Below are 20,860 nucleotides of genomic sequence, written 5' to 3'. Positions count from 1 at the left end.
CTTCTCACTTACTTATATGATTAATAAGATTGTTTAGTCTTAACTTTTAATAACTTAAATTTAGCGAGTCATAATAATTTAAGTCATAGCAAATTAATACCTAGTTAAAAAGAGATCTTTACGCCTAGATATAATAACCTACTTACAAATACCAATTATATAGTACCCCATTTATTTTGCAGTAGTAATAATTACCTTACCACTCTAATAATTTAAAGTAGCTCCCTACCTCAGGCTATCGGGAACTACAATTGCAGAACTAATAAAATTAATTTTAGACTTTTTTATTATGAGTATGACCAGTAGAATATCTTGTTTAACTAGTTGAAACTAAAATATATTTAAAACAAAATATTTCAAGTTTCAGCTTACAAAATGACGTAATAAATTTAATAACTTTGTTTGTATAAAAAATTTAGAAATTTTATCTATCTATGAATTTGATTAACATTACTATTTACTGTTTCAAAATATTACACTTAAAGATTAAAATCATATTAAACTAAATTTAGAATATCAAAGTTAAGTTACTAGAAGACAATAGTATTAATTTAAATAATAAAAAAAAACGTTTGCATAATCCAGTTTCTTCTCAAAATAATTTATTTTGTCTAAGTATAGATGTTTTATTAAAATATCTAATCTTAAATTTTTATTTTTATCAATAAATGTTATTTATTGCTACTTTAAAACCTATATTTAAAAGGTTTGAGCTTTGTGGTATCTTACGTTCCTAATAATCTGAAAACTTTGAAGTTCTAGGACCAGGGGTCGGCAGGAATTCGGTAGGTGCGGGCTTAATTTCAGAAATTGCAATCTTTTTGGGCTTTTTTACTCTTCATATTATTTATTTCAACAAAATACAGTGTGACAAATTAAACAAATAAGTTACAGATTGGTTTGCTTTGATTTTTTAAAAGTATGGTGTACGCAAGTTTTCTTTCTTGAAGACTACTGGTTTAGTGGCTCAGGTTTACATGTTCGTAGACAGCAGTTTTACCTTTTGTTGGTTGCAGTTTGCCATCCCCTGCTCTAGACTAATTTGTTTTAATATTCATCTTTTGATATTTTTTCTGTAATTTTTCTATCTTGTCTTAATCTGCTAAGTTCTGAACTTGCCTTCTCAAGTTGTTGTTAAATATATATATAGGATAAAGTGAAACATTTAGCCTTGCCATTTTTGCTGGAGAATATTATTAGAATTAAGATTATTATTCCTATTCCGCCACATTTCTTGTGTTGTTCATTCAGTAACTTATGTTGGCGTTGATTAAAGGTTAATGTTTAACACTACATGGTCTCCAATGTAAGCAAAATGGTTTGTTAGAGTTGTGCTTAAGGGTCAGAAGAGGATAGCAGTCGAAATAATTTTTATTTGCGCTTGCTTACAAGTATCTTAAAAGTTATAAAGTAATAAACACCTAATATGATTTTGATATATATATTTTTAAAAATTACAACTAGTGCTAAATAAAATAAGCTGTTAGTAAACACTACAAAAGTTAAAGGTGTTATGTGATAATTACGCAATAATAACAAACAAAATATGCAGCATTTATTGCTCCCAAAATATAGAATCTTTTGCAAAGTAAACTAAAATTATTATATAAGCGAACGGTTTTATACCAAATACAATTTTAGTATTTATATATCTTCTCCTTATAGGCTGCCTTATCGATATATACCACACAGATTCTTACAAATCACTTTTAAACTCAGCAACTTTAAAAAGCTTATACCCGTTTTATGTAGATTTTTAAAATGTCATTTTCTTAGATATAAACTTTTCTTTTAAATTGTTTGTAAAGACTTCAAAAACTTATGTCTATTTTAACAATATAAATGATTTTTGTTTTTACTTTCTTTCTTAATTTTTAATCAAATCTTAGATTTCGTTAAAAATTGAAGATTTAATTATTTATTCGAGTTTCTACACAACTTTTTTTTTACAATTTTATGGATGGATCAAGAATTAATCTTTATTTTAAAGGAAAAAAGAGAGGAAAAATCATATATAATGACTGTATATTAATGCAATTAAGGAAAATCAGACTAAACAATTGATCTTTTTAAAGATGTAATTTTATTTTAAGGAACTGTATTTTAGTTTTTAACGAATTAAGACAAAAAAATACATGAACTAATTTTACGATTGGTTAGTTTTTAAGTTCGTTATTTTTTTTTGTTTTAGCTCCAAATGCTGCGCTTGGCGATGTCTTAGTGCTACTTGCAGCTTGCTGTTATGGAACATCAAATGTTGCTATGGAGTATGTTACCAAATCAAATAAACAGGGTAATTTCCACATTCTTGGAATGCTAGGACTCTTTTGTCCAGTCATTTGTGGTGTGCAGGCGTTAGTTTTAAGTAGCTTAATAATTTCTTACACCTTTTAGAAACAGACTGTATATTATTTTACTAATCAGTAGTTTTTATATTCTACAAGTATAATTATATTAAATTGTTTATCATGCAGTTTTTTGTTACCATTAACCTTTATACTTATACAAATTATTAGTGTTCAGAGTTGCCATACCTAGCTTAATTATCCATTAATTTGGTATTATCGATAATTTGTTTCAACTTTATCTAAAATTTTAACTGAATATGAGTTTAAATTTATCTTACAGAAGGAATTTTTTGGAAATTTGAACAAAAATCACTATATAAAACAATCATATATTTTTACATTCAAAGTAATGAAATTTCGATTAGATACGAAAAAATATCAAATAATTTTTTCTGTATCATTTCAACCTTTATTTATTAAAAAAAAATTTAAGTTGCGTTATAGTACTTTTAAATGTTTATATACTATTTAACAATTTTTTAAATAAAAAGGGACCAAAAACTTTTTCTTTAAAAAACCTGGAAGAAAGTCGGAAAACCTGTTTTTTTTTAAAACCTTTGGCAACCCAGTCAACCGCGTATGACTTAAATAATTTTTGTTTTTAATTATATATGTATAACTGTATTATTTACTCTAGTATACACCTATACACTTAATTATTTATGGTGATCTTATAAGTTTTTTAGTTTCAGTTAGATTTATTTAATTGCATTATTTTACATACATAGTTTTTTTTTAGGCACAAATTATTAGGCTTTGTAAAATTAGTAATAAATAAAGATATTAATTGCTATAACTAAAACTAAACCACTTACATATTTTTCAGATCATAACTACTAAGTTTGTTCGATAATTTAATAACGTTAATTTAGTATAATTCAAGTATATTTAATCTATTTACTAGTTTTTTCACGTTTTGCCATACTTTAAATTTTTGTAAATTTTAGTTAACGATTTAATTAAAGTAAAGTAAGCATTTAAAATTTAATTTAGTAGAAAAACTGTATCGTTTTTGTTTATTTACAAGCTGATATTACTAGTAAGACTATTTGAGTATTTTATATGTTAATTTCTAAACAACCTTGAACAATTTCTTCATAATAAATAGTGTCTAAGCCTATGATAAATTTTGTTAAAAAAGTTCTATGATGTCTAGCTTAAAGCTTATTTACCAGTTTTTATTAAGGTTTTCTTATCTGTTTAAATTAAGTTTTTAACTTTAATGCTTTAAATGTGTAGTCTTCTTATGTATTTGTTTAAATTTCTAGAATTTAATGTAAATGAGGATCTCGTTTGTTGTATTAACTGAGTGAAACATTTTTACGAATTCGATTAATAAGTTTGCTATAACTAAAACACAAAAAAATGTTTGATATAAATGAAGAAAGAGCAAACCAATGTCTTTGTTTGAATTATTTAAACTTTTTTTGTCACACAGTATTGTTATTGTTTGAAAGACTAGAAAAAAATTGCATTTAAAATTCTCGAAATCATTAATTGGAATTTTAAACGTGTCTGTGGTAACTTTGAATGGTTTTCCTAGTTAACAATTTTTACATTAATTCTTTCATTACATAAAAGAGCAATACTGGAGCATGAAAAAATATCATCAATTACTGTTTCATGGAAGGTTTTAGGATTGTTTGCAGTATTTACATTGTGTATGTTTGCAATTTATAGCTGTATGCCGCTCATAATGAAGATATCTAGTGCAACAGTTGTCAATATTTCCATCCTTACTGCTGATTTGTTTGCACTTTTTGTTGGACATTTCTTATTTCATCAAAAAGTTAGCTTGTTTTTTATTAGTAATATAGATCAATATAATAAATTTATTCAATATTTCTTAATTTGTTTAATACTATCTAGAACTCTTAATAAAACTTTTCTTTTTTGTTGATTTGGACTAAGTTTACTTTTAAGAATAATTTTTTGTGTTTTTAAGGGTACATGACAAAAAAACTACGACATTTTGTATTCTTACAATTTTAACTGTCAAACCCCAGTTATAAACTTTATTATATTTTCTTACAAAATATCTTTTAATTAAATTAAATATGATTTTAAACTTTGACAGAAAAACTATTTAAATAAGTTAATTTAGCTAAAATGATTTAGGTTTTTTTTTACTTGCGCATTAAGTATTTGTAACACTTTAAATTAAAGCGGACTGTTTGTATACAAATTACATTATTATTTTTTAATTGAAATTAACATTTAACAAGTTAAGTATATATATTTACAAGTAAGTTGTTATTTTAAGAAATACATTTAAGATTTTTTCACTGTCAGAAGAAAATGGTAATCTTAAAAAGTTTCAATAAATTAGGTATGTAAAAAATATTATAATAAATAACGTATATAAAAAATCAAATTTAATAATTTTAATGTTTTTTGGTTGTCTTGTCAGATTAGTAATATATCTAATGGCTTCACTAACAGCAAAGTACAACAACTAAAATATATTTTTCTAAAATAACTATTTAAAGAAAACATCGGTGAAAGTTTTTGTCTGCATAAAGTTTCAAGAATATGTAGCTGTGATTAAAACATGTAGCTGTGAAAAGTTATCTTCTTTATAATTTATCGCACACTCATAATTGTCCACTAAATGCTGTCCGATCGCTGAGAAATATTTTTTTGCAGGTTTTCCGGACGACCATCAAACCAGATTTTTAAGATTTTTGTAGCATACTGGCTGATTTTTACGTTAAACCTTTGAGATGTTTTTCTCAAGTGGTCATTACCACAGTGACATCTAAGTTTATAGATGATGTTACTTTTTTCTATGGTAGGAGAAAAATCTTTGTAAATTCCATTTAAAGGTCGATCAGTGTACAAAATTGTTGTTAAACGAACAGAGCCGAAAACCTGGTTTACCTCCTCAGAAGTTTTCTTAGAAGTCTTCTCAGAAATATTTCCAAGGTACGGAAGTTTTAAGTATTTGACTAATATTTTTTAAAGTGAGCTATTTTTAAGCTGTTTATCCAACACAGCTTACACAACAAAAAGAACACAACAACTTATTAAAAAAAATTTATGTTTGTATCCACGATCAGTTGATGGAGAACTTTTAACTAAAATCCACCAAAAGTTAAATTCAGAGGCACCATATTTTTCGTTAGAATTTTTTTGTCTAGTCAAGCAGAAGTTAAGAGTTTTAAGGGTATGGTGAAGCGTTTCACTAGCCATTGTTCTCCTTGCCATCTTGAAGGCGAGTTTGAAATACTTCAAAATACTTTCTTTTCCCTTTATTATCCAGGTAACTTAGTTTCGAAAGTTATAACAAGAGTAAGAAGTTTATCAGCTTTAAAAATGATTGGCCCTCAGATGTGTCCAGTGTATTTAAAACTTCCGTACCTTGGAAATATTTCTGAGAGTTTTTAAAGAAAATTTCTGAGTAAATTAACCAGGTTTTCGCCTCTATTCGTTTACAACAATTTTGTACACTGATCTACCTTTAAGTGGAATTTACAATGTGTTTTTGCTACCCGAGAAAAAAGTAACATCATCTACAAATTTAGTTGTCACTGTGGTAGTGACTACGTGGGAAAAACATCTCAAAGGTTTAACGTAAGAATCAACCAGCAAGTTTTAAAAATCTTGAAAAGCTTGTTTGATGGTCGTCCGGAAAACCTGCAAAAAATATTTCTCTGCGATCGGACAGCATTTAGTGGACAATCATAAATGTGCGAGAAATTATAAAGAAGAGAATTTTTCAGATTTAATTAGAGCGGAGAACTCTTTTTAGCTACATATTCTGGAAGCCTTATGCATTAAATCTTTAAGGCCCAGCTTGTGTACGCAGAAAAAATTCGTATATCAGACTAGACTTTTAAAATTTGTATATAATATAATTTTATAGTAATTGGTTTCTTAAATATTAAAAAAAAATTGTAGTAACATTTTTTTAAGTTTTTATCGCTGGTTTATTTTAGTTTAATCTTAATCTAGCAAATTTTATGAGTACAGCTACGTTGTTTACTATTAGAATCTAGTTAATTTTTTGTGTCTACAATACAAACTACAAAACTTTTATTTTCGTTTTAATTCAGTTTAATTTCGTAAGATACAATTTTGATCTGCCTTACTTGAAAGTACATAAACGAATAAAAATGGAATGTGTTTTTTAATATTTTTTGAATAACTTATGCACCGGAAAAAAGTTGTTTCTGTTTGAATAGGAATCATTTACTTAAGGCAATTACTACCTCTTTGAGCTAAACCTATTTTGCTAAATAAATAAATATTTATATACCCTTGTTAGTAAATAAATTATATTAGTTTTTGTTTATTAGACTAAATTGTTAATAGTCAGTAAATATTTTACCTAACAGGTCCTTCAAAGCTTACAAACAATAATTAAACAGTATTTAGGCACAAAAATTTAACACAAACTCGAAAAATATTAATCAATAAAAATGTACAATCAGTTATTAATACTTAATCAACTAAGTGGAATTAAAAAAGCAATAATAAATGACACAAAATATTAATTGTTCAGTCAAATGTTAAATAATTAACTATTATCTAATTAACTGGTGTTAAAAAAAACCGGTAATAATTGTAATCATAATGTATAAATAAACTAAATAAATATCTCTATAAAACTTGATAATAAAATACTAACTAAAAACACATGAAAAATACAAATAAATTGACAAAGCGTAAATCAAAAATAATTAGACCTATCGTGGTACACACAGATGCAAGCTCAATTCTAGTTATCAGTACTTTTTTTTAGCTTAGGCATTTATTTCTAAGTTACATTTAGTACAATTATCGACTATTTTGATCATCTTATAATTAACTTTTTGTAGGGTGGTCCATTTAATTTCCAAGAGTTCGATATTATTTGATGCTTTCAATTTTTTTTGTTAATAGTATCCTTGTGTTGTTGCCCATGAAAAAATATATTTCTATAGCTTTGTAAGTTAAAAAATACAATGTGTTTTACAAAGCGTTTATTACGTATACAATAATAATTTATATTATATTGAAGTTAAGCTAATTTTAAATATAAACAAAAAACTGTATATGTGAAGTCTTGCATAACATGTAGTACTTTACTGCGCGCAAAAAATATTTTTTATTAAGTTAATTTTATAACTCATAGTTTCAAAATATAAACTTTCATTAATTTTCTTAAAAATTTAAGGTGTTTAAGAATTAGGGAAACATTTTATTTTTCTTTCTATAAAATATAATTATACACATTGTTTTGAATTTCAAAAGTCTTAACTCTTACCCTTAACCCATTTTACCGAAACAGTTTGAAAAAAAAAATATTATTGATAAAAAATTTATATATTAAACTTGGTGAAATTATAATTATATACATTTTTAACTTTTTTATTTTGAAAGTAAAATTTAAAAAAGCCAACTTAAAACAGAATTTTCTAAACTTAGTGGTTAGTTTAAAAGTACTGCATATCTAAAAATTGGTGCAAAACAATTAAAGTTCTGACAGTTAAAGATTCTACTTTTCAATTTTTTATATTTATGTTTTATAAGAATTATCTCTTTAAGAATTCAGAAAATTTTTACCAGAGTATTCTTAGTAATTAAACTTTATACTTTTATATTACTTTTAGAATTTACTAAAATATTACTATTTATAGTTATTGTGAGTTTAAAAAAAGATCTTTTAAATAAGACGTTGTAGTAAAATTTTTTTTTGAATGTTAAGTTACTGTATTATAGTTGATTTCAAATTGTAAAGATTGCTACTCTATTTTTAAGGTTTAAGAAATTCAATTTATCTTTTTTTCTAGTTTTAAAAGTCTAATATACAAAACGTCATGTTCTCTACAGTTCTCTGCTTTATATTTAGTGTCCTTAGCAACCATTGTTATAGCATTAGTGATTTACAACTCAAAGCAACCTCGACAAATCAAACTTAACGAAATTCATGAAGCAGATCAACACTGTGAAACAGCTGAAGGTGGTGCTTCAACCATTTCTTCATTTTAATAACTTCTATCTAGAAAATTGTATATTTAAATTGTTAGCCTCAATTAACTTTAGGTTTATCTATGAATCATTGTTGCATCTTTAAGTATAGCTTTCTATAATTTACTTGCAGTTTTTAATCATATTTTAAAACATGTATTTCTGTTGTTACAATAAACTTAAAAAGTTAGTCGTCAAGAATTGTAAACGTATTAATAGTATATCTGCCTCATTAAAAACTTTAAATAGTTTTAAATATGTTTAAAGTATAACTGTAAATATTAGTCTTATAGTTCTTTATTTCCCTTATATTTTCTAATGTAGGACTCCTTAATAAAAAAAAGTACTTTACTTATATCATTGTAAACGATTGATGATTATAATTTTATTTATGGGAATATTTTTATAAGTGCACGGCAATTCAAATTTAAAAAGTTCAATCTCCGACAACTCAATTTCCTAGAAAATGTTTGAAAGGCCATAACTCAAATATTAATTTATATTAGAAAATAGGAAGAAATATGTATGTAGATTGTAGGTCTAATAATTGCATATTTTTTTATAAATTAGAAAAAAGGCTTTTGGAGACATGGCTAAAATAGTTTTATGATATAGTAACTTTTTAAATTCTTGTAAGATAAATATTTCCTTCCTACATTATTAGTTAGTAAACCGTTCTATATTATTTTAGCGTACAAACGCATTTTATTTTTTCAAGTATATTTTACTTTTTAAGTTATGGCCCTCCAAGCATTTTTTAAGAATTTGAGTTGTCGGAATTTGGATTGAATTGAAACCTATTTTCATAATATGTCAGTTCCTCAAATCGTACTAAATTAGAATAACAACAGTTATTTTGATTTTTTCTTTGTCAATAATTATATAAAAAAATCTACCAATTATTGGCTTAGCTTATTATTTTCTTTATAATTTTTTCAATGTCACTTTAAGAAACAAAAATTCAGCAAAACTACTGACAAAAATTATTGTTATTTTGCTGATAACGAAACATCGAAAGTAGTGATCTACCGAGTCCAAAAATTTCGACCGAATCCGAATCTCTATTTTGAAATTTGGATTCGACCGAATCGGAGTCTATAATTTCTATAAATTTTAAATGTTTTTTAATCCTTAATGTCCCAGAGTTTCATAGACTTATAATCATCAAGGCTAGTTTGCCTGATAGCTTCAAGCTTTCTTTTCTTCGGAGGTTCGGGTGCAGTACAACTTCTATCTTTGTCTAAAGATTCACTTTAAGACATTTTGTAACTCTCGATGTGTTGAGTTTTCAAATGCTCTTGCATGGAAGAGCTAGTGTAGGACTTAGACTTGATACTTCCTCTTTTTATCTTATTTCCGCAGATATTGCATTCTGCGATGGAGTTATCTTCCTAATTTATAGTAATTGCCAGACACTTGAAGACATCATTAATACTGTAAAACAAAAATAACTATAGAATAATAATATGATAGTATTATAAAATTAAAATACACTAAATCTGAATTCTAAATAGTAATTTATTTTCTATACTGTGTAACTATACTTCGATAAAGATTTTAAAGTAGGTCGTAATAGTTTTGTTGTTAAATTATGTTTTCATTTAAATAAAACATTTTATGGATAAAAAAACTGACTACCAACAACATTTACATTATTTAAGGTTGTCACTCTTTAAGTCAAAAAATCTGCCCTGAGTCACCTCGAGATTTTTTAAATTCTTAGAAAAAAAACATCTTTTCAACATCAATAAAAATCAAGGTTTTAACAAAATTGGATATAAAACAAAGTATTGAAACTAATTCAACTAAATCTCATTCAATATATATGAATACTAGCTTAAAATTTTGAAAGTCTTAAAACTACCCTGATGTATTTATTAACAATTAAAATTTCTCTGAGTTTCCCAGAACCACCAAGTGATTTTCTAAACTTTTAGAATACCCTGTTTGGCAACCCTTGATTGCTTTAATTAATAAAATATAACAAACAAATTATTTAAAATATATGGTTTTTGTAAACTATACTTCTGCACTAAAAACAGTATAAAATTAGCCAAATCATTTATTTAAAGCTGTTGTCTTTAAAGATATATAGCAAATAAAGGTCTCCACTTATTGCTAAAGACAGAGTTGCTTTTTTTTTTGGCAAATTTTCTGCAGGTTTTGAAAGTTCCTCCAGGTTTTGAAAAATTTCTCCAGATTTTCGAAAGTACAAATTTTGGGTCTATTTTTAGTTTAAAGTTTATTTTGAGGTTAAAAACTTTGTTAAATTGTATGCAAACAATCAAAAGATACTGTAAAGCTCCTTTAAAACAGTTTTTTTTTTTATATAAAAAATTGTGATGATGCTAAAAATATCTAGATGATAGATTTCACTGTGTCAAATCAAAAATTTACTACTTAATATCTAAAGATTGTTAAAAATTCACGTTTTTTTTTAATATCAAAAATTCAAGATTTTTAGTCTAAATTGTCAAATTCCAGGGTTTCAGGTTTTTTGGCAACCCTGTAAAGAGAATGATATAGCTTTAATTATTTTAAGATTTTGTTTTCGTAACAATCTTTTACTCCAAAAAATAGAACATTAAATAAACAGACAAATATTAAAAGTTTGTAAGCTTAAATGTTAGTGGACCAACATCCAGAGTCTCAGTTGGGTATGATTGACTGTCTGTGAGAAGATTGTCAATCTGATTTTTTTGCCCATATTTTTTTTTTGCAGACGGGATGACTTTCTAGCACGTTTATGCTTAAGACCCTCTGCGGGCAGTTTAGTATTTGTATTATTTAAATTAGACATAATAAAAAAAAATACTTTTATACTAACTTATTATAATGTATCAGTGAATTTTATCTATCAATACTGAAGACTACTTTATATAAATAAGGCAATATAGTATGGGTGAAGTATGTATTAAACAAAAAAAACACGCATAAAACAGGGTTCGTGCGCGTCAGGCTAAATCAGTTTTTTTGAAAAAAGTTGAAAAACGTCAGGCTAAATCAGTTTTTTTATTAAAAATTTGAAAATATCAGTTTTTCTCAGTTCAAATGGTTCAAAATGTTTGATAAAAAAAAGTTGATAAATCTTTTTAAGATCAAATAGTGAATTTATTTCTAAATAAAATTTAGTTATTAAAGATAAAATCAGTCAGTATTTGTAAAAATAAATAATTAAAATCTTTTGTTGAATCTTTAAAAAAAATTTAAGAATCTTCATTATTTTAATTTAAGTATATTTTATTCGTCATAATTATGAAAGTTCAAAAAAAAAAACAGTTAACATTACAGTTTAGTTTAATAACTTAGATCTTTGTTTTAATTCGTTTACATCAGCTATGTATTTCATAGCTTAGTTGGTTGAACTGTTTTAATTTCTAATTTAAAGGCTTTATACCAAATATTTTTTTAGATTAAAACTCTTAGCAATTTATTCATATATTTTACTGTTTGTTTAAAGTTATTAAAGATACTCATAAGACTAAAACCTAGTTTTAAGATATAAGTACTAAGTTTTGTGGGAGTACAAATTTTAGGTACAATTCATTTTTCTTTACAAGAACAAAATACTAAAGTTTTTTTTTCAATTTAAGTGTAAGCTTTTTAAGTCTGATATGACATCAACAATCACTGTATTTATTTAGAGTTTAGGATTTATATTTATTTATTTTAAGTATTAGTCAAAATACTATAATAAACATTTTTTACTTATTTTAATACTCGTGTAAGCGTTTCATTTTAAACTTAAAAAAACACGACATCGTTTTATTATAAATCTTCTGGTTATAATGTTTTTACTTAGTGCTTAATTAAATTGAACACTTGTGTTTAGTAATATATATTAAATTTTTACACTAGTAATAGATTAGATATAACACTTATTTTAAAACTTATCACTGAATTTGTTATCTTAAGGGCATAAGGGAAGGGTCAATCACCTTTTTGACAATTTAGTCTTGTTTATTGAGTTGTAGCTAAGCTATGAGTTGCTTTTTGCAGATTTTTAAAGCTCAAAATATTTTTGAGATAAAGCTGGTTGAAGTCGGAGACTACAATAGTACTAATCAAGACCCCTTAATACCTAAAACGACTTCTAAAGGGTATTTTCTTTACTTTGAAAAGATGTCAGGCTAAATTGGTCTCAGTCAGGCTAAATGAAAAAAAAATTCGCGCACGAACCCTGATAAAATATAAAACTTCTTACTCAAAAAATATAAGCTGCTTTCAAAACTTTTATAAATCACTACGCAAATGTTTTTTAATGAAATGTTGCATCACTGATTTTAATCCTTATTTCTCTTAATTGTAGCAAGCTCTAAATACACTCTTAATATTCAGAGATCAACAATGAAAAATGAAAGTAGTTGAAGGAGTTCATTAAAAATTAATTAAGATTTTATTATTAACAGATATTTTTACTTTTAGAACATTGTTTCTAAAATAAATATTAAAATGTTTGAAGTTATAACATATATATCATAAATTATAATTATAAGATAATAAATTATAAAATATTAACAAAAAATGTATCGATAAAAGTATCCAAGCATCTGCTTTAATGGTATACTAACATTTCCCACCCGCGCTCAATTCCAACCCACACGATTCCGACCCGCTTAATTCCACCCGGATCAAATCCCACCCGAATTAATTCCAACCCGATCAAATCCCACCTGAATCAATTCCCACCCGGATCAAATCCCACCCGATCATTTCCCACCCGAATCAAATCCCACCCGATCAATTCCCACCCGAATCAAATCCCATCCGATCAAATCCCACCCGAATCAAATCCCACCCAAATCAAATCCAACCCGCACAATTCCAACACGAATTAAATACCGACCAAATCAAATCCCACCCGATCAATTCCCTCACGTTCAATTTCCATCAAGGTAAATTATTACTCGAATGAATTCTCATTAGACTCAATCCAGTTCATAAATATTTCAAATTAAATAATTATCAACCTTTATATATGTTATACGGTTAGTTCAGATCAATAGTTTTTTGAATAAATTCTAGTACGTTTAATTTTTGTACATGTAAAGTTTAGAAGAAAGATTGATTATAAGTTTCAGTCAAGTTCCATTCTTTTTAAGTTTAAACTTTCATATTACCTCATATATTTCGACCAAAAAAATTTTCTTTAATAACGTTTAACAAATATTTTTTTTTTTATAATAACTTTTAATTAGAGAAATTATTAATTTAACAATTTTTTTTTGTTTTCATTTTCAATAAGCTTTACCTAACTGCAGGGGCGTGTTTAGACTGGTTACCTGGAACCTGTGCGACCATGAAAAAAAAACGAAAAAGAGAAAAAGAAAGTTTCGTTTATTAACCAAAAAAGCTGTTTATTCATAAACTTTTACTTGTTTCGCTTGTGCTTTCTTTCCAAAATTGTAAATGTTAAAACAACGAGTATTAAAAATGCTTTAACAACCAAATGCAATAAAAAAATGCAAACATTTTATTTTATCGTAAAAAAGTTTGTTTTTGTGATATGCGATAATAAGAAAAAGCTTTATTTTATTTTGATTGTGTCATAAAAGGCTTAAAACTTTTGAAACTTTGTTTGTAAAGAAGACTTTTCATTAACTTATGCGTTATTTACAACTATATATTGCAACTTTACTTCTAACTACATATTTATTAAAGTTATACAGGCTAATTCAAGCACATCTTTTAGCATGTTATATTTATAACGTGTGTTTTTTTATAATTATTCCAGTTTTGATTCTTATACATTGAAAAAGACCTTAGACTTTACAAAACTATTCAAACACGACCTCTATATAGTGACATTACTACATGTTCTTTAATTTGCCAATTAACTTTAATAATCTCGTGTTCTTTTATATTTTAAATCAATTTTGTCTTTTCTTTATGTTTTGCTATTAGATAATGAAATATTAACAACATTTGATAAATTAAATGAGTTAAATAGTATTAAAATTTATTTAAACTAACAAGGTTATTAAGTGAGAAACTATTTATAAAATAGACAAAAAAAAATTATAGATATTTGACTGAAAATCGTTATTGATAGTTTAACTTTATGTATTTGAATACTATTATTAACAAATATGTTAAGAGTTGAGTAGATGCTTATATATTTAAAAGACAACTTTTATTTATAGTTAGAAAAAGAATCATTCTAAACTAAAGCAAAAAATAGTGCTTCTCCATTTGAAAAGGTCAGAAATGTCTCTGCTACACTGATATAACTTTTTTTTAATGATCTACACAAGGGTTCGGCACACTGTGGCCCATATTTGTAAAAGTGTGGCTCGAGAGCATATATATATTTTATACTGCGACCAGTGAATACGAAAATTTAGTCCTCTGCTAGAGAAAATTCGCTCGGTTACACTGTAACTCAAGTTCTAATAGTTAAATATAATTAAGAATAATTAAAGAACATTATTTAATGTAACATATTATTAAACAGTTTTTAAAAATAGATAAAAGTAGAATTAAACTATTTCAACAATTACAAGAGTTTTATGAAAAAGTATCAGTTTTGAAGTCAAAATAGATAAAACAGTTGTTAATATGATAAAGTATTTCAGAGTAATGATAGATAATTATTTATACTGGTCAGAACACATCAAAATTTTAAAGAGCATACTTGTTGAAACAAAATGCTAAGTTTTTAAATCAACTGCTTGAGCGTTAAGTTTTAACTTAAACAAATAAATTAGTAAACTTTTATTAAGTATTTAGTTTATAGGTGGTATAAATAATATAACTCTTGCAACACTGGTAATAAATAATTTATTAAAGGCAGTTCATGTTTATAATAAAACTACGTAGTTTTCAAAACACAAAATTTTATGTATAGTTAAAAGTTTACTTTTCATAAGTCATGCAAGTAACGTTTTGTTGTCTTGAGGCAGAACTAATGTTAATTAAGTGAACGTTCTCTAAATTATTATACAGTACTGTCTCGCTAATCCGGCCGGTTTCAGTCGAGAAGTAGACTTATTTAATTTAGCTAAAATAACTGTTTTACTGCAAAAAAGTATTCAATTTATTTTTTATCACGAAGCAAGCAATATATTGTTAAGTTATAATTTTAGTACTTATTCCGTTTATTTTTCTACAAAGTTGTTTGATAATTATTTTAGTTACTAATATATAGTATCTTTTTTCGTTTTTATTAATGTTGAAATTATTTGTATTAAAAATGTAAAAAAATATTTGATCGTTAATGCTATGATCAAGTTAAATCAATTTTTATGAGAGGCATTTAAGCCCATAACTTCAACTTATTAATATCTGTACAAGTTTTTGTTCGTTCAGAAATTCTTTTGTTTACAAAGTTTATTGATAATTTGTCTGGTTGTTAATATATATACAATTTTTCGTCTCTCCAACTTCAATAACGTTGATATTTTAAAAATGTAGAACACAACGTTAAAAAAAAATTCTAAGTTCTTTAGTGGGATTAATTCAGTTGAATCAATTTTTATAAAAGGCATTTAAGCCAATAACTTAAACCAGTGGTTCCCAACCTTTTTGATGCCCCGCACCCCTAAAGTCTCTTAATTTAATCTCGCACCCCTAACACTATGTGCTATAATTATTTGTTAATAATTTGATTATAAAATCACTCATTTCATTAATTAATAATTTGTATATTAATTTTTATGATAGTGTACTATATTAACAAAAATAAAATACTTGGATATTAAAAAAAAAAAAACTATATTCGAACAAGTTTTATCTATTTTTTATAAGGTAGAAAACATCAGAACTCACTCTTCCCTCTGCAACGATAAACGTCAAGCAAGTAAGTTTGGAGCTCATCACTTGTCATTCTACCTGCTCATTTTTAAAATAACTAAAAAAATTAAATGATTTTTAATTAAACGAAAAAAACAAATCTATCTTTATAAAAAACAAAAAAAAATCAATTAACATTAAGAAAAACTAATCTTATATATTTAATAAATAAATCCTAAATTACACGTCGTTTTACTCACAAGGTATTTAAAAAATTATTAAAATTCTATTCATACAATAATATGTTGAAAAGATTAAGAACTCAATTTTAAATCTACTCTAAAGTTAATTACTTTTTTTTTATCCTGTTTATTGTATAAAACTTTCTTAAAACGTGGCTTTTTGTTGCTGATGGAAATTCGCATGTCTGCCTGTGCATTCAAGCTTTTTATTTTATTTAGTTTTTATTGACAAAAGAGTACTAAATGCAAACTTGCACAAGTAAGTCGTTGCTAATGGAATGAGAGTACTTAGTGCTTTTTCATTAAGTTTTTGAAACATATTCATTGAACACACAGAACCAACAACTTGCATGTCTAAGTCATGTTTCGCAAAAAAAAATTCATGACACATTGAAATATGTCTTTTGCTTTTCTTATCTTTGACATGATTGAGTACTAATTAAATAAACTGTATTCTAAGAAAAATAAAAAGGTCAATTACTAAGACAATTTTTTTTCATAAATTTATACAAAAACAATGCTTCAGCCTATGACTTCGTCATTTAGTTTTTTAAGATTCGAAAAAATATTAAAAGTGAGGAAAAAGCACTAGAAAATTAATAAGCATTAGGCTTAAACTTAAAACTAAACTTTTTATACATTATATTATGAATATATGTACTTAAAAATAAAAATCATCTGTTTTAAGTTAAGCTTATGGAATCAAAGAGTATTTATTAAAAATGTTAAATATTTCATCAGAGAGTAAAAATCTCCTTATTTATCATATAAAAATGAAAAGCCATCTCGCACCCCCTGGAATGCTGCCTCGCACCCCCAAGGGGTGCGAGCACCCCTGGTTGGGAACCCCTGACTTAAACATTGTAGTATCTGCATCAGTTTTCGTTTTTAAATTCTTTTATTTATGAAATTGGTTAACAATATTTTTAATTATAAGTCTTTGGTTAATTCTCATACTACATTCCTAATGAAGATAAATTTATTGAAAGTGCTTTTAACATACATATTTGAAAATTAATTTTTAAAAGTCCTATAGCGGTAGATATTAAGCTATTATATTTTTAGGAGGCGTTTAAAAATAGCATAAAAGACAATTGATAAATATGCATTTAAACATATTTTAGATTATATTGATTTTTAATTATACAGTAAAACAAATGTATTTAACCCTGTATAATTTAACCATCTACATCAGTCTTTGTGTAACAGTGAGTTTTTATTAGTTGTTTAAGTTTTTTTTTTAACTTTTCTATTTTCACATAAATAACAAAACATATGTTTTAGGAAAAAAAAACTTCATAGTTACAATAAAAATAAGCTCATTTTTAGGTAGATATACTACACAATTAATTTAGTTGGTTTACAAGCTAAGACTTAAAAAAAAATTGAATAACAACTGAATAAGAACTTTTTAAAATAACAAATAATTTTCAAAAAAGACCAATTTTTCTATAATAAGCTAATCGCGCCGCAGGCATCAAATACTTAAAATTGTTGTTATATTAAACTTAGGAAGTATTGTTTTAAACAAGAAATATGAAACATTTAGCTTAATAAAACAAAATATTTTCCAAAAATTGCATTTAAAATTTTTTTGCCGAGCAATATTAATTTCTATAGTCGTTACAAAGGTAGATTTAATTGGACACAAATCAGTTACCGTAGAATACTTTGCTATAAAAATAGTTCCGATACTAAAAAACTTGAATTTGCTTTGAACTAAATTGTATTAGCCGTAAAAGCATTTTACAAAAGATAGACCAATTTTCCTTGCCGGCCGTAAATACTTAAAAAAAATCTAGTAATCAACGAACAAAAGTAATTTAGGTCTAGAGTTTAATTTTAATATTATAATTTTTAAATTCCAAAGTTCTTATTAATGAAAACTATAATTAATTACAAAAATTAAAATATAATTAAGTGTTAATGTCAATTGTTCCAACTCGTACAAAAAAAAATTAATTGGACATAAATTAGTTACCATGATAGAAAATGGTTCCGATACTAAAATCTTTATTATTATTTAAACCTGATCTGAATTAAACTTTAGTAACAATGATAGCATTTTACAAGTAAGAGACCAATTTTCTGTTGCTCGCATGTCGTAATTATTTAATTATCGTAGTTATCAACAAACAAAACTGACATAAAACTAAAAACACGATAAAATAAGCAACAGTAACAATTTTAGCTTAAATAAAAAAATCGTTTTTACCTTACTAATTTCATATTTCAAATGATTTTAAAAAATACAAAAAATTTAATGTGAGTTCCAAACTTATTAAAAATTTTAACTCGTACAAGAATAAATATAATCGGGTTTGATAATAAAGTGGGAATTGACCGGGTAGGAATTATGTGGATGGGATTGATTCGGGTGGGAAATGATCGAGTGGGATTTGGTTCTGGTAGGATTTGTGCGGGTGGGAAATGATCAGGTGGGATTTGATTCGGGTTGGATTTGATCGGGTGGGATTTGATTTTGGTTGTATTTGATTGGTTGGGATTTGATTCGGGTTTGAACTGAACGGTTACCGCTTTAATAATATGTATTTAAGTTGCATTTTTTTCTTTGTTTAAAAAATGCATCAGGTCATAACAACGAGCAAACATAAAAAACTAAACATATCGTGAATAAATAAAAGCGGTTATTCAAAAAGCTAAGATTAAACGCTTTAACTATTTACCTTATTCTATTTGAGACTCTAACAAAAACAACATATCATAGTTTTTATACTATGTGCAAAACTCTAAATCAAAATTGATAGTGCTTTTATAGATTAGAAAGCCCATTTTTTTAATCAACTCAAGCGTGAAACTAATAACTAGTTTTACATTTCATTTAAATTTTGACAAACAGTTAAGTAAAATTCTAAAAGTATTAAGTGGTCTACCGAGTCCAAAATTTCGGATTCGGCCGAGTCCGAATCTTACTTTGAAATTAGTATTCGGCCGAATCCGAGTCTTATTTTGAAATTAAGATTCGGCCGAATCCAAAAAGGACGGATTCGTCCGAGTCTTGGATTCGGTAGATCACTAATCGAAAGTAGTTCAAACATAATTATACGTTAAAGTTTTGATAATAATATTTTTTTGGTATAATTCTTAATAATTATAAAGATTTATCGTTATGTATAAACATTAGATGAAAAACTTGAATTTTACCAAGCTAAACAAAAACTAATTTTAAAGTAAAACAAAGGGTTACCAATAAATTTAAAATAAAATTTAGCAAAAAAAGCAGTTGTCACTGGAAACCACTTACAGTTTTCATGGAGACGACATATAATTTACTTTTTAAGGGGTTTAAAAAAATCTTGTTTTATTAGGTCAAAGAGGGAGATTCCACTTTTTTCACACAATTTTTATTATTTTACTTGTTTAAACTTTAATTTATATAAATCAGTGGAAAACCGTCCTAATACAACAATCTTTTATAACATGACAACTACTTTCATAATATTTTTGTTATGCCAAGAAAAACTGTTTAGGAGCTTTACAAATGTTTAAGTTTTTTATTACTTAAAGTTAAAGGTTAGAAGATTTTTTTCAGTAATAATACGCCTAAACTCGTAAAAACGTCTTAGCACAACAGTATTTACAATATGACAATTTTTTTTTATTAGAAAATATTGAGTTTCAATTTAAAGGTTTATTTTTGCCGAGAAAAGCTGTTTAAGTGCAACATTATTCAAAAATTAAAGTTAAATGAAATGTTTAAGTAAGAATAAAGCTAAAACAGCGTAAACGGGAACGGGTCAAAGGACACTTTTGCACGAAACTTAATAAAATTCAGATATTTAAGTTAATTAAGAAACAAAAAAAAGGTTACCGACCGAAGGTTACGGGAACAGTAGGGTGCATCTGTTGCCCCTCAAAAATGAAAACTTTAGAGTTTTGCTCAGTGAAATTATATGACGTCGGGAAATCTCATAAATAGACAGCACAAAAATAATTAGCTTTAAGCCTATTGGAGCAAATTACTTTGAAAATTTTGCTTTATACTGGTATATTTAATAAGGGTAAAATAAACTATTTCACTAAAAAAATATTTTCTTTTACGTTTTTTGAGACAAATACCTGAAACAGTTGGGAAATGTTCCTTGCTATATTTAGAAGCTTTTTATAAACAAATTTTAAATTAAACATTGTGAAAAAATTAACGAAAAAAATCAGTTATTTTTCAAATAATTTTTAAACTTTGTTTATACAGAATTTTCTAAATATGGCAAGGAACGTTTCCTAACCGTTTAAGGTAATCATCTCAAAAAACGTGAAGAATATAATTTTTTAGTAAAATAGTCTTTTTTCACCTCATTAAATATACCGGTATAAAGCAAAATTTTATAAAGTTATTTGCTCCAACAAGCTGAAAGCTTTTTTTTTGTACTATCTATTAATAAGTTCCAAAGGTCAAAAAATTTACTCAGCGAAATTCCAAGGTCGGGGCAACAGATGCACCCTAGGGAAAAGTGATAGAAAGTTAATAATTTTTTTAACCCGTGCAAAAGTGTTTTTGTGCATATTAGACACCTACCCGCGTAAAGACATCTTAACTTAAAATCATTTACAAAGTAAAAATTACAT

General features: G+C 25.9%; 1 protein-coding gene across 2 annotated transcripts in view; it reads left to right on the top strand.

The window, feature by feature from the left end:
• The window catches only part of LOC145840216 (queuine/queuosine transporter SLC35F2-like), a 34,101-nt gene extending 20,363 nt beyond the window's left edge, over positions 1–13,738 (top strand). For both annotated transcript variants that reach the window (XM_082947386.1, XM_082947385.1), the window contains 4 exons: positions 2,192–2,354; positions 3,930–4,137; positions 8,163–8,292; positions 13,562–13,738. In XM_082947386.1, coding sequence (XP_082803512.1) covers positions 2,192–2,354; positions 3,930–4,137; positions 8,163–8,292; positions 13,562–13,644 — 584 coding nt within the window. In that variant the 3' untranslated portion in view covers positions 13,645–13,738. The remainder of the gene's footprint in view (positions 1–2,191; positions 2,355–3,929; positions 4,138–8,162; positions 8,293–13,561) is intronic.
• Positions 13,739–20,860: the final 7,122 nt, after the last annotated feature.

The sequence above is a fragment of the Thalia democratica genome, chromosome 7 (genome assembly GCF_965202585.1).
Source record: "Thalia democratica chromosome 7, ktThaDemo2.hap1.1, whole genome shotgun sequence".
Classification (NCBI taxonomy): Eukaryota; Metazoa; Chordata; class Thaliacea; order Salpida; family Salpidae; genus Thalia; species Thalia democratica.
This window is presented reverse-complemented; position numbering and strand designations above follow the sequence as displayed.